Source organism: Microcebus murinus, chromosome 12 (assembly GCF_040939455.1).
Source record: "Microcebus murinus isolate Inina chromosome 12, M.murinus_Inina_mat1.0, whole genome shotgun sequence".
NCBI classification, from domain to species: domain Eukaryota; kingdom Metazoa; phylum Chordata; class Mammalia; order Primates; family Cheirogaleidae; genus Microcebus; species Microcebus murinus.
This window is the reverse complement of record NC_134115.1, coordinates 88,589,359-88,603,685: the sequence shown is the minus strand read 5'-3', so window position 1 is coordinate 88,603,685 and position 14,327 is coordinate 88,589,359. Positions and strand designations below refer to the sequence as shown.

At 62.3% G+C, this 14,327-nt stretch overlaps 1 protein-coding gene across 1 annotated transcript in view; it reads right to left on the bottom strand.

Annotated features, from left to right (window-relative positions):
• HMCN2 (hemicentin 2) overlaps nucleotides 1-14,327 on the bottom strand; it is a 140,917-nt gene that overhangs the window by 102,289 nt on the left and 24,301 nt on the right. The window contains exons 5-15 of the mRNA XM_012754522.3: nucleotides 13,671-13,842; nucleotides 12,991-13,097; nucleotides 12,013-12,133; nucleotides 9,819-10,082; nucleotides 6,916-7,060; nucleotides 6,251-6,372; nucleotides 4,865-5,137; nucleotides 3,605-3,746; nucleotides 3,083-3,210; nucleotides 2,534-2,647; nucleotides 901-1,050 (exon numbers count right to left, since the gene is read on the bottom strand). Coding sequence (XP_012609976.3) covers nucleotides 901-1,050; nucleotides 2,534-2,647; nucleotides 3,083-3,210; nucleotides 3,605-3,746; nucleotides 4,865-5,137; nucleotides 6,251-6,372; nucleotides 6,916-7,060; nucleotides 9,819-10,082; nucleotides 12,013-12,133; nucleotides 12,991-13,097; nucleotides 13,671-13,842 — 1,738 coding nt within the window. The remainder of the gene's footprint in view (nucleotides 1-900; nucleotides 1,051-2,533; nucleotides 2,648-3,082; nucleotides 3,211-3,604; nucleotides 3,747-4,864; nucleotides 5,138-6,250; nucleotides 6,373-6,915; nucleotides 7,061-9,818; nucleotides 10,083-12,012; nucleotides 12,134-12,990; nucleotides 13,098-13,670; nucleotides 13,843-14,327) is intronic.

Sequence of the window (14,327 nt, the reverse complement as noted above, 5' to 3'; positions counted from 1 at the left end):
ACTCACACATCTTGGAAATCACAGCCAAGGCCACAGAAGAATTGAGAACCACACCCCCCTAGAAAGGAGATAATCGCCCCTCCGTTCACTGAGCGATCACGATGGGATCCCCGGCCAGCACTACACGCCTGACTTCACTGAGTCACCACGGCAGTCAGAGAGGGGAGTGGTAGGGTCAGCCCCACCTTACAGATGGGAAAACTGAGGCTTCATGACCTGACCAAATCACATAGGTGGTAAGTGACAGAAACGAGACTGGAACTCAGGCCTCAGTGATGAGAGGAGATCCTGGCCCCCGCTTGAACCAAACTGTGGTGGGCAGCTGCCCAGCTGGCCCCAGGCCCCGCCTCCGGGTGGCACACCTGGGCGGCCCCTGCCAGCACACTGCCCGGGGTTGGCCTGTGTGACCAGGGAGTGTGGCAGAGGTGATGGAACGCCGCCTCCAAGACTGCGGCTGGTCTCAAGAGATGGCGGCTTCCGCCTTGGATTCTCCCCTCCCCGCCCCGGAAGCCACGTCGTGAGAAGCTTCCGGAGGAGCCCACGTGGTGAGGAACAGCCTCCGCCAGCAGCGTGGGTGAGCCTGCGCGGGCGCCCTGGCCCGAGCAACCCTGGGCTGACAGCAGCCAGCGCGTCGCTCAAAGTCTCCTGGAGGACCCCAGGCCAGCGTCACACGGCAGGGCCGCTGCGGGCTCCTGACCTCGCACCGTGAGGGGACCACAAAGTTTGGGGGCACTTTGTCACCCAGCAAGAGATGGCAGGCGCCGTCCCCCCCCCCGACATCCCTTGTCCCCACCTGCTCTGGATCCACGTGACAGGTCCACACTGGCGGTCAGTGTCAGAGAGCTCCCACCCCGAGCAGAGGCAGGCAGAGGGAGGCAGGGGAGACAGGTGTACACTCACGTCCGACCACCAGCTGGACTTCCGCAGAGGCATCACCCAGCTCGTTGACAGCTCGGCAGGTGTAGACGCCAGCGTCCCTCTCCTGAGCCGCCGGGATCCGCAGCGTCCCAGAGCCGGAGCCCTCGGGGGCCAGGATCATCTCGAGACCCCCTGGGCCAGAGACGGAAAGGCATCAGCCGGTGCCCTGGGTACCATGGGGCAGGGTAGGTGGAGGCAGGTTCACCCCCAAAGACAGAACTCTGTGCCCAGCCCTACAGGGGGCCTGGGGAAAAGGCCCTGTGTTGACCAGGGGGGCTCAGCCTGCCCCCAACATAACAGGTGTGTGTCACAAGAGCCCTGTGCCTGGGCCTCCCACCTGGCGCCCACCCCTCAGCTCCAGGCCCTGCCTGGGGTTTGGGTCAGCTCCGGAGGGGTCGGGGGACCCTGAGGTGCCCACGCCCTGCCGACGCCCACCTTTCTGAGGCCTCACCCAGGCGGCCTCCCTGGCATCCGCCCTGAGCACCCCTGCCTGACGTCTTGTCCTGCCTGACGTCTCCCCCAGGCTCCTGTGCCTGACAGACTCCCCTGATTCCGATACCCGCTTTCAAATTAAATTCTGTATTTTCTTTATTGTGGTAAAAATGTACATAACGTAACATTCACCATCTTAACCACTCTCAAGTGTTCAGTCCGGTGGCATCCAGCACACGCATGTGGCTGAGCAGCCATCGCCCCATCCGTCTATGACACGGACCCCAGCCCCTCCTCCCCGGCAACCGCCGTCGGCGTCCGTCCCTGTGAGCTGCCTGCGCGCGGCGCCCGGGCGGGGAGAGCCCGGTCCCCTCTGCGCCTGGCCCGCTCCCCCGAGCACGGCGTCCTCCGCTTCACCACGCTGCGCCTGCGGCAGCGTCTCCCGCCCTCGCAGGCTGGACAAGGCTTCACGGTGAGGCCCCTTTAACAGGGGCTGGGGGCCGGGTTGATGGGCTCGCGGCCGGCGCAGCACGTGCCACAGACGCTGAGCAAGGAGTCCCGAGGCCTCCGCCACCTGCCAGCTGGCGCCCCGGACAAAATGCACAAACCCCGAGCTAACCCTTCTGCAGAGGGGCATGCGCCCAGGTGGGATGGGCATTCTCGGTGACCCTGGCTGATACTTGAGAGCACCCAGCGTCCTGCTCTGAGACGGACAGAGACAGCCACCCAGGACCCTGCCAGCCAGACTCCGGCGCAGCACCAGGCTCCGTGAAAACATGCCACACACGCCATTACCGCAGAGCCTCAGACAGACCTCTCCCCATTTCAGATTTCAGATAATCGCGCCATCGCCACCACTGTCACCATGAACACTGAACTGGGCCCACGTGCCAGACTTGTTCTAAACCCTTTACATACATGGGCTCATTTACTCCTCACACAATCAACCTATCTTCCATTTCCCAGATGGGGAAACTGAGGCCCAGAGATGCCCAAGGTCACCAGGGGAGCCAGAATTCAAATCTGGGTCTGGCTTCATCCTGTTCCTAACACCTGTCTCAGCTGTGTCAATACTGGTGGTGGTGGTGGGCTGCTGGGACCGGCCAGCGCCCCCCAGACACCCAATCAGAGCGCCCCGCCCCCGTATTCCTTCAGGGCCCCGCAGGACAGTGCCCCCACCTACCTCGGTACCAGACGACCCGGGGCGGGGGGACCCCGGACGCCGCACACGCCAGCACGGCCTCCTCCCCCACGGCAGCGAGCACCACGCCGCTAATGGCAGCGACAGCCGGCGGGTCTGCGTGGGGGCGAGAGGGGACTTTGGGAGCAGCCCTCCCAGGGAGGGGCCCCTCCCCCGCTCTGCCCACCCCCGCCAGGTGCACCCCGGCTCAATTCACCTCAGGGCATGTGCCCCCACTTCTCCCCCACACTGTGACACTGTCCCCACCGGGGACCCTATGGCAAGGGTCACCTCTTCAGAGAGCCTGGCTGAGTCCTGGGGGTGCCCCTTCCCTCTGGTCCCCCCAGCGCATCACCCCTCACGCCACCTGCTCCTCGCGCTGGGTGGCAAAAGCATCTCCGTCTTGTGCCTCCTCATCAGAACACAAGCTCCACCCGGACAGGGACCCTCTGCCCACTGCCGGGCCCCCAGTGCCCGACACGTACCTGACACATAATAAATACAACAAACATTTGCGGACGGGCGGGCGGGAGGCCCTTGTGGCCCGAGTACCTGTGTAGTAGAGGGTGACCGTCTCCCGGTCGGTGCCAACCTCATTGTCGGCCTGGCAGCTGTAATTCCCAGCATCCTCGGGGGCGACCCCCTGAATAATCAGGGTCCCCTGGGCATCCACGCGGACCCTGGAGTCGTGCCATAAACACATGCCAGGTCGCACAAGGGACTGTCCATTACGAGTGACACATTAACCACATTACCAGTGCCGGCCATTCTGCTGCACTGGCCGCTCGCTCAGGGCCGGCTGTGTGCTAAGCACTGTACGTACACTGTCTTTTCTAATTCACGAGGCTCAGAGGGGTGAGACGGTCTGCACGAGGTCACACAGCCCCAACGGTGGGTGCCAAGCCCCGCCCACCGAGCACGCACTGCGGCCCTCTAATGCCATCTCGCTCCTGCGTCTCACGCAATCCCAGGAGGAGGACAGGCAAACGCCGCTCCCCGTCTACAGGTGCGGAGACCAAGGCCCAGAGAGGTCCCTGGGAGTCCCTGTCCACCCCTGTGTCCTGGGCCCCTCACCTGCTGTCCTCTTGCAGGGCGCGGCCATCCCGGCTCCAGGAGATGAGAGGCTCGGGGTAGCCCGAGGCTGAGCAGCTGACCTGCACCTCCACGCCCTGGGAGAAGCGCTGGGACCTGGTGCGGATGCTGACCTGCGGGGCCTCTGTGGCCCGGAGAGTGGACGGGAGGGGACAAGCCCATCAGAGCAGCTGTGCCAGCCCAGGTGCCCAGCCCTAGGCCCCGCCCCCGCACAGGCACAGACAGGCGAGACAGAGGAAGCAAAGGCCCCAAAAGGCCCGAATCCCGGAGCGGCTCCCTGGGAGCAAGGGCAGACCAGGCGGCCACCCACGCACGCCCAGGCCACAGGGGGCCGATTTCCCAATAGCCCGGCCTGGAGCCTCGCGCTCCCTGGAGCTCCGAGCATCTTGGGGAGCCTCAGGGGGACGTCAGGCAGCTGCCCGGCTGGGGACGGCTCTCATCTCCAGTGACTTCGAGGCATAAGAGGCCCAAGGCCTGCCCTACTGCTGGCCCAGACTGAGGCTCTACCCTGGCCGTCTGGGAGCTCATGGCACAACAGACTGGCCAGGCTCGCACAGAGCTCGGGGCTGGCTCACCCAGAAACGGCAGCCACAGCCCCCCCACCCCGCACACACGCGGCTCACAGAGCCCCGGCCTGCAGAGCCTCCGCACCGCCCCAGAGTCCCGCTCAACACGCTCCGGGCAGCCACTCGGAGCAGAGCCGCTGGCAGAGAGAAACTTGCTCGAGACCATCATTTTATACTTGGGGAAACAGCACCCCAGGGAGGAAGATCTGTCTAAGTCCTGGGTGGACCCAAGGCCGTGCCCAGGTCTCAAAACATCCCGACGGGTGCTCTCTCCAGCGCTGCTCCACCCGTCTAGTCAGTGCTGCCTGTCTCTGCTGGCACCTCTGAGCTCCCACAAGGTTCCGGTATTCGGTCCCTGCCCAACATACTGGGCGGGGGGAGTGGGGAGAGGGACAACAGAGGTGCTCAATGCCACAGGAAAAGGACCAGACACAATGAAACTGACCTGGCCTATAGCAGTAGAAATTTAAGTTAGATATTAGGATGAACTTCCCAACAGTGAGAACCACTAGACTTTGCCTAGGAGGTTAGAGAATCCTCTCTCCCTGAAGGTTCAGAGCGGACTGGTGTTGGCCAGGGACGATGTCCGAGCAGGGGACGGACAGTCGGGCTTGTGGGGCAAATGCCGGGCAGCGTGTTGTGTTGGGGGACACAGCAGTGGCAGGAAAAGCCTCACCTCGCACCAGGAGCCATATGGACGCCCTTGTGACCCCATTGTCGTTGCTGGCCACGCACTGGTACCGCCCACCGTCACTGGGGATGACGCCAGCGACCTCCAGGGACAGGTCAGCCAGCTGGGTGACTCGGCCCGTCGAGGCCGGCAGGACGCGCCAGTCCCGGACCCACGTCAGGTTGTAGGGGGCCTCGCCGAGGACCCGGCAGGACAGAACGGCAGTCTCCCCCGGGGACACGGTCACGTTGGCGGCAGGGATCAGCTGCGGTGGGGGGTCTGCAGGGACAGGGGCACAGGGGGGACTGAGGCAGGGACAGGCCATCCCGCAGGCCCTGGTGGGGTGCAGACCCGCCCCAGCCCAGGCCCTGGCTCAGGTCGGCCCGTGCCGATCGCTCAGGACACGTCCACCAGCAGCGCAGGTGGCCAGTGTCTGCTTGCCACCCGGGACAGTGTTGCTGGGGTGGGGGTTCCCCTCCCCCGCCGCCGTCACACACCCCCAAGGGCCGAATGGCATATGCCTGCTTTCCAGACGGCAGCCAACTGCAACAGGCAACCCGCCCTGACACCCGCCGCAGTGCTGGCCAGTGGCTGCGCCCCGGGACACGAGGCCTCGGAGATGGCCAGCGAGGGGGGGGACAGATGCTCGAACCACCTCTGTGCCAGCAGGGGCTGCGATGACGGCGCAACGTGCCCCAAAAGGGGACGTGCTAAGAAAACTGCTGTCTGGGTAGCGAAAAGCGACAAGAAGTGACAAGATCGGAGAAAGCTCTGAAAGGAAGTAAATCAAAACGGGGCAATGCGGGGATTACAAGCTCTGCTACCTTCTTTTTGCCTGTTTATGTTTTCTGGTCTCCTACGAGGAGCACGTCTCAGTTTTTGTACTCAAATGTGGAGAGGCTAATCTTTCCATGCACACTGGGTTCCCTTTCTTCTCTACAGAGCAGCCTGGGTTTGTGATTTTAAAAACAAAGCCGATTTCGTTTCAAGACAGTCCGTGGCGTTTCTGATCTCCCGGCTCAATGCTGCCATCCTGGCGGGGCCTGGGCGCATTAAGGGATCAGGACCACAAGACGGACAGTGGCCGCTGAACGGGCCTGGGCTTCTGGCCCAACCCCAAGAAGCCAGGGCTGGGATTAAGGTTGTGCAGGGCAGGTGTGACCTGAGCCGGGGTCCTTGACACGAAGGCCATTCGGGGTGAGACGGCTCTGAAGCAGCCGTCTCACCCCGAGCAGCAGCAGGTGTCGGCACGGGGCCAGCCTCTGGCTGGTAGCTGGTCCCCAGCAGCTGGCTGGCCCGTGTGTGCCCCACAGAGGGAGATGGCTGGAGGGGACCCTAAGGGGAGGAGTCCGGGAAGGAGGGTGGTATGCAGAAGGGCACCAAGGGACAGACCTGTGACGACAATCTGGGCATGTGCTCGTCCGGTGCCAGCCCTGCTGACTGCCGTGCACTCATATGTGCCCTCCTCGGCCCGGGAGGCCCGCGGGATCTCCCAGCTGCTGTTTCCGGACACCCTGCAAACAGAACAGCAGGAGACACAATTGCACTGACCCCAGCCGGGGTCCCACCCCCAGCCTCATCTGGCCCGTGGGGGCCTCCATCCCCTGAATCCTGCCCAGAGGGAGACCACGAATCCTCCATGGAACCCGAGGCAAGGAGGCGAGCAGCTGGAAACGTGTGACTCCATGACATGCTGTGTGGCCCTGAGCAAGGCCCTTCCCTCTCTGAGTCCTGGACTCCCGCCCATAAGGTTAGGGCCTCGCAGGTCCTGCCTGCCTGTGCGGACACCCATGGAGCCAGAGCCTGCGTGGGTTGAGTTTTCCAGGAGCTGAGGAAGGCCCACGGCTCCTTCCCGGGCCCAGCAGTGGGGGCAGCCTCAGGACCCACTCTCCCCATCCCTCGCTGCACGGAGGTCCCCAGGCTGGGCTGCCCAGGAGGACGACATGACCAAAAGCAAGAGCCCTCTCCTGCCATCCACTCCGCTGAGTTCCCTCCAGGGCGTCAGCATCCCAGGAGCCCTTTAGCTGGGGACAATTGGCCCGCCATCATCCACTCACTGGAAGTGCCTCTCCTCGCCCAGCCGGGCTCCGTCTCGCCGCAGCTGCAGCCGGAAGGGGAGGGCGCTGTGCACAGAGCAGGACACCAGCAGGGGCTGGTGCAGGTAGCCGTGGATCCTGGGGGGCATGCTGACCAGGGGGGCGCCTGCAGGCAAGGACCAGCGTTCAGAATTCCTCCCTGCTGCCCCCACAGCCTACACTGCCACACTTGGTGACACAGAGACCCAGAGGGGGAAACCAGGGGCCAGAAGGCCAGGACTGAACCCCTGGCTCCGCCACTCAGTGGTCACCGAGAGCAGATCACTTCACCTCTCTAAGCCTCAGTTTCCACCTCTGCACAATGGGGGTGGTCATGGTATTGTCCTTGTTGTGTTGTTTTGTTTCATTTTGTTTGTTTAGAGACAAAGGTCTTGCTCTGTCACCTGGGCTGGAGTGCAGTGGCATGTTCATAGCTCACTGCAGCCTTGAACTCCTGGGCTCAAGCGGTCCTCTTGCCTCAGCCTCCCGACTGGCTGGGACTACAGGAGCTCACCGGCTAAATTGTTTTCCTTATTTTTTATAGAGATAGGGTCTCACTATGTTGCCCAGGCTGGTCTCAAACTCCTGGCCTCAAGCGATCCTTCCACCTCGACCTCCCAAAGTGCTGGGATTGGAATTACAGGCATGAGCCACTGTGCTCAGCTACATCGTGTCCTGTTGTTTTGAGGAGTTAGTGACAAGTGTTGTGTGGTGAGCACGTGGCATCACAAGCTCTGCCAGGTGCAGCTCTCGGGCTGTGCAGTCTACGGGAAGGACATTCAACCCAAGACCAGCGGCGTGGACCAGCCCTCCCGACACTGCACCAGCACCGTCTCGAGTGTCTGGAACCAGTTCTGAAATCTCATGAAATGCTCCCAGACTGGGATCGGGCTCTCCAGGGCTGTGGGTGGGTTTGTGCAGTTGCTCCTCTGCCCGAAAGTCAGTTCTACCCAAATTTGTTGGAGGGAGGCCTTTTCATTTAAAAATAAGCATAGTTGGAGATGGCTGTGAACGTGAAATTCACACGCATTTTTAAGATAAAACAAGAGGCTTCAATGAATTCTCACAGCTTGTGAAGCCCCATGGGGCTCCCACCAGACGCCACTGCCCCCCTGTCCTGACCCTGGTTCTGAGAGGCCACGTTCTCTTCCCTTGGCTGTCGGGGCTGTCCAGCGGGGAAGTCTGAGAATCGCCCTGCAGGGGCAGCCGCACTTCCTGCTGCCCTTTCCCCGTCCCGCCAGGGCCGAGGCGCTCCAGGGCTGAGACAAAGCGCCAGACCTCCCAGAGCACAGGGCTGGGGGTGGGAGGTGGCGGGTGACATCATGCTCCAGGCTGCCTGCCACATCTCGTCCCCCGGGAGAGGGGTGTCGGACCATCCAGCCACGTCCTCGGCTGTGTGCAGAGCAGCCGCTGCTCACCCACGCACCCGGGGAGCCTCCGCCAGGCCAGCTCAGGCGTCCCTTTCCGTGAGCTGAGCGGGCCCGGGTCCCCCGCCCACCCCCATCTCTCCAAACCCAGAGCCACCTGCTCCAAGGCAAAGGCGCAGCTTCCCAGACCTGGACGGCAGGGCAGGAGGCAAAACCCAAACCACACCCCTCCCCTCTATGTCCATCTAGAGCCGAGATGGAGACCAAAGCCAGAGCCAAACTCAAACCCGTGGATCCCTCGGAAAGAGCAGAGGAAAGAAAACAGCGGCTGCGGTTCCCCTGCTAAATCGCCTTCCTGAAAGTTCCTCCTCAAAGCTGCGAAGGCCAAGGGAAGAGAGGCCCAGGAGCCACAGCAGGAGGGTGGAGGCCGGGAGGCTGGAAAGAAGAGATGCCCTGCTCCCCTACCCAGCCCGCCCTGCCCCACCCAGGTCCTCGGTCCTCTGCCCCACTGTGGCCACCGTGGCCAGCCTCAGCAGCCAGCCCCTATTTGAAGCGGGAGGGGAGGCCGCCACTCACTGAGGTCCCCGCAAAGGAGTGCTGGAATGTCAGTGACACCCATGCCCGGGGGAAGGGGTGGAGGGCGGGAGGAAGGCAGGGAAGCCCAGGGAGGAGGCCGGAGGGCAGTGATCCCAGACACCCCTGCTAGGCCCAGAGGCAGACCTGGACAGCCAGCGACTCCACCTGCCCTCTGGGAGCTTCTGGCCCAGAAGGGGAGACCTGAGGGACACAAGGGAGCCAGCAAAAAGCCACACGTATGGGAACCAGCACCGCATGGCCAAAGATGGGATGACGAAATGGCCTGTTCCCATAGTGAGCCAACGGTGACAGCAGCTGCCATGTGGAAGGCCCCGCCCACAGGTCCCAAGTCCCGAGCACCCCAGTGCTGTGTCATGCGCACAGCTATGGAACCCTCAGAGCAGCCCTGCGGGGTGGGTGCTCCAGTTTCCCCACCTACAAAATGGGGACACACCTCAGAACTGGTGTGGGCATCAGTGAGCAGCGCGTGGCAGGACCTGGCCCGACACTGGCCCATGGGAAGTGCCCAAAGGGCGACTAGAATGACTATGATTCCGGTGTGACAGGCCCTGGAAGAGCGATGCCACGTCTGCCCCGCCCACCGCCGCGCCTGACGCAGAGACTAAAACGGATGCCAGATAGTGGGCTGGCTGGACAGATGGGTGCACAGATGGCTGGACAGATGGGTGCACAGACGGGTGGATGGATGGGGGGTGAACATGTGGGTGGATGGATGGACAGATAGACGGATGAGTGGATGACTTTGCTCTAAATCCTTGAGCTGAGGGCCACAACTGAAGCATCTCGGTATTTAGCATAACACCCTACAGGAAATAACTGTCCTTAGAAGCTTAAGGAACAACGTTTCCCAATCTACTCAGGGAAGGCTTCCCGGACGTGGAGCGAGCCAGGGAGCTGGGGGACAAAAGACCACCCACTCACCTGGGGGCACGCCGCTGTAGGAAACGCCAGACACGCGGAGCAGACTGTGTCCCTCGGGGTCCTTGCCCTTCACCTTGAGGTAGAAGCGCTCCCGGGGGGCGTGGAAGGGCGGCCCGCCCCACAGCTGGTGGGCGGACCCGTTGGAGAGGGGCCGCGTGGGCAGAGTCAGCAGGGGCTGCCCCGAGCTGCGGGTGAGCTCCACCGAGTCGAGGCGGCCGGGGGCCTGCAGGCCCGTGGAGTTGATCACCAGGGAGATGGGGACCCCTGCAGAGGGAGGCGAGGAGCAGGGTGCTGGCGTCCGCGTTGGGCTCCGTGACCCTCCTCGGGCAGGGCCCTGGGACCGCACCCCGGGGGCCAGCCTGCTCTGCCCTCCTTACCTGCCCCTCCTGCTCTACTGGCCCTGCGCCCACTAATGCTGGGGGGGGCAGGCGAGAGGGGGCGCTGCTACTGTCCGTGGTACTGAAATGCCGCTGCCCTTCCACCCCACGGCTTCGCACAGGGCAGACCGGGGGACAGGAAGGGCCTGTCCCCCCACCCCGAGCACGGACTCTGCTGACCATCCTCGACAGCCTCAGGGAGCCGCCCCAGCACTGCCCGGCCTCCCCACGCCCAGTTTTCTCCACTTTTTTCTCTCCTGATGCAAACGTGGTACTTTTCACACTGCCCCAGGAGAGGCAGAACTGGACTCGGTCTCACATTCCTTTAGTTGATTTAGGGACGTTAGTCATGTCTCTTCCCTTTTGGACAGCTATACATTTTTTTTTCTCAGGGATCATAAACTGGGGCCTGTGGATGTGGTCAATGGAGTCCACGAAATGTCTTAAATCTTTGGAAGAGACACTGAACCATCTGGAAAGGGCGTGCAAGGATCTAGAAGTCCAGATTCCTTTGAACGCTCAAGCGTGTCGGTGCCAGGCCCCATTCCCACTCTGAAACAATCACCTTGGGACAACGGTGTGCCACCCCTGCTCCCCGGGGTCCATCCAAGCCTCCACTGTTCACTTAGCCACAGCCTCCCCCACTCCCTGGTGTCCCCAGAACTGGGGCCAACTGTCAATGCCATTTATCATTTGCCCACACTGTTTCTCTTCTTTTAAAAAAACACCTTGGACCCACATCTGTATCAAAAGCAGAAACACAACAGGGTCACGTGTGGCCTCCTGCACCCACTTCCCCTGTGGACGGGCCTGGGGACAGGCCAGCCCTCAATCCCCACTCTGGCACTACATTTAGGTTTCTTGTCTGCTATTTGCAAAATAAACCCAAAAGGAGCAAGCCGCTCCTTTTCACTTTAAAGATATGGCCACTGGTGCTGGCAGGAAAACCAGCAAGGGCCGACAAGAACAACAAGCATGAGGGAAGACACAGACTCGGGAGAGCCCTAAGGGTCTGGCCTGCAGCATTTCTGGTCGCTGGTCAGTGGTCTGGAGTCAGCCTGACCTGGTCTAGGCCCCTCCTCGTCTCTTTTCGGAGCTGGTCCCAGCAAAGCCCTCCAATGGCCCCGTGGCGAGGACCAGATTTTCCGAACCTCACAGTGGGACCCCTGTTTCCAAACTGTGAATCAGGAGCCTTGATCTGGCCACCGGACGGTGTTTCCTAGCATGGAGCTCAGGCAGCCTGAGCCCGGGGACCCTCCTGCCCACGCCCTGTGGGGGGCACAGGCGTCCCCAGACCCTGTGGGTGGCTTCCAATCAGGAAACTGACCCTGTGCCCAGGCTACTACAACCCCCTTGGCCTTGGGGCACCCAAATGTCCCTGGCACACTCATTCCTTCAGAGCAGGGGGCTGCCTCATTCTCAGTGACCCCCGCCGGCCGGCTCTGGCCCTTTCACTGCACGGCCTAACACTCAAGGGGAAACTGAGGAAGTGGGACAGGCTCTGCACACAGGTTTTGACAAAAAGAAAGGGGGGATGAGAACTCAGTAGTAAAGGGGACAGAAGGGTACTGGAGGCCTTTGAAGGCAGGAGGACGTTGTACAAGTAAACGTCACAGTGTCACCTGGGCTGGAGGGGGGACACTGGCCTGGGCACTCGGCTTACGTCGCTGTGGTCTGGAGAATGGCCGCACTCAGTCCTTCACAGTCACACACGGCCAAGCCTCCCCCTGCACCCCGCCCCCGGCCTCCCACTCGCCCCGAAGCCGGGCCCCTTCTCTTCAGAGGCAGCTCAGCCCCGGCCGCGGGGGCGACGGTACCTTGCAGGGGCCACTCGATGGTGTGGTTGAGGTCCAGAGAGGGCTGAGTGGAGAAGCCGGCTCGGAAGTCGATGTTGCTGACACCTGTGATTCTCACTGAGTGGCGGCCGCTGCTGTAGACCTAGCGCAGGCCCAGGCCCCGTGTCACCGGAGCATCAGAGCCAGCACCCCAGCTCCAGCGCAGGGGGTGACTGACCTGACCCGGCCCAAGTCAGCAGCTGAAATCCTTCCACCTTTGCAGGCAGGTGGGCAACTTCCCTGCTCCTAGGGCCCCGGCACAACTCCCAAGTGGAGTAGCAGAATCCCAGCCTGCAACCTCGCCCTGAGCGGACTCTTGAGCTGCCCTGCCTTTCAGCTCTCCCCAACACCTGCAGCCCTGTCTGTCCCCCCGCAAGTCTAACTCCCTGCCCTGCCTCCATCTCTAGGCTCAAAGATGCTCAGATTGAAAGACAGGTGGCCGGTGCTGCCAGTTCACCTGCAGCACTTAGCATGGTGCCTGGCACACCATAGGTGCTCAATAAATGATGCCCGATCAGCAGGTGCACCAGCCTGCCCCAACCCAGGGCACTCTGCCAGGGACTGGGCCTGCCCTCACCCCCTGGCCCCAGCACCCCATAGATGGCAGCAAGCACCGCCAAGCCATACGCCCAAAGTCACCCTTGCTTCTTTTACACAGTCCTCACAGGGCAGGGTTCTGAGCCACAAGCCAGCTCTGTCCTCCATCCCTGAACACTGAAGTCGTTTCTCCAAGTCCTTCCTAAATGTCCCCAAACTAACCCAAACCACTCCTCTTCCTCTCCCTGGTGAAACACAGAATGGCCCTCCTTTGTTCTTGACCCTTTACTTCTGTTGACATGCCCGAATCACCACCCAGCCTCCAGCCCTCCCAAGGCCCCAGGCCCCCAGGGCACACGGGGGGAGATGGCTCCAGCCCAGTGAAGCTGGTCTCCCCGCCCCTGGCAACCCAGTGCCCCCTACCTTGATGGACCACAGCCCGGGATGCTCAGGCTTAAAGGCCACGACCTTGGCCGAGTCGGGGATGTTGAGGAGCACGTTGAGGCCCTCGTCCTTCTGCAGGATCCTCCCTGTGGACCCCAAGGATTGCTCAGTCCCTGACCCTGTCCTGGTGTGGCAGGGCCCTGCCTGTCTCCAGGAACCCACAGCCCCCAGCACCACCTCCAGGCTGCCCAGGAACTGACGAGGGCCGTCGGGCCTCACCTCGTCCTGCCCCGCCCTCAGGTACAGGGCCTGGTCGCTAGGCCTGGGTGTTCATCACTTCCTCAGAGCACCACGGGGCCAGGTGGCCACGTCCAATCACACTGCCCCTGCCCCTCTGCTGACCTTGAGAAGCTCTCACCTCCCCGAGCCCCAGCTTCCCGTGTGGGCCCCATGCTTAGTCCCTGCCACCGTGAGGCCGCGCTGATCAACACGGGGCCGGGGCTCCATAACTGCCTCACATTCCTGGGGCCGCTGCTGTCTCACTTCCCCTTGCTTGGCTGCCACCGCCTTCCCACTTCCTCGCCCACCAAGGGCACCCTCTCTGCTCCCCACTTGCTGACCCCACTTTCTTATCCCTGGAACCTTATGTCTTAACTCCCTCCCACCCTGGGTCTCTTTCTTTGTCCCTTCCTGGGCTTCCAGCTCCGTCCTGCACCTACCCAGAGGGTCTCGGACTTCGATCTCGGGCCCTGGCCCGCTCAACGAGATGGTGACCTCCTTCAGGCTGGGGTCAAAGGGTAGTCTCCAGGTGTGCTCGCCCTCCTCCTCGTGGTCCGTGGACAGCAGGTGCACCTTGGAGGCCTGGATAGCTGACTCCACCCACTGCAGTACCTGCCGGGTAAAAGTGAACGGCTGATGCCACCAGGTGCCCATGATATCCTGTTTGTGTCTGGCCACAGGCAGGTCCTTAACTGGGAGGGCCATGTGCAGAATCTGGCTCCCCCTCCCCTGGGTTTTAGGCAGCATACAAGGTTTCCTGGTCACCCAAGGCCACCCCACTCCCCACTGTCCTACACCAGGCCTGATTCAGACATTGTCACCCTCCCGGCTTCTATGGGCTCTGAGTTGTGACACCTGAGTTAAGGGAAGGAGCATGCACACGTCCCTCTCTGCCAGGAGGACTCTCCTCACCTTCCCCACCTGGCCAACTTCTACAGTACCCACCACCTCCTCCAGGAAGCCCTCCTGGTCCCCCTGCACACAGATGAACCTGGAGATCTGGAATCTCCCCAGACCTGCGCAGCCCGTAACCGTGCCCAGGTGTAGACTGTGCTCCCGCCAGGGTGGCGCGTTCCCCACATCGGACCGAGAAGAGC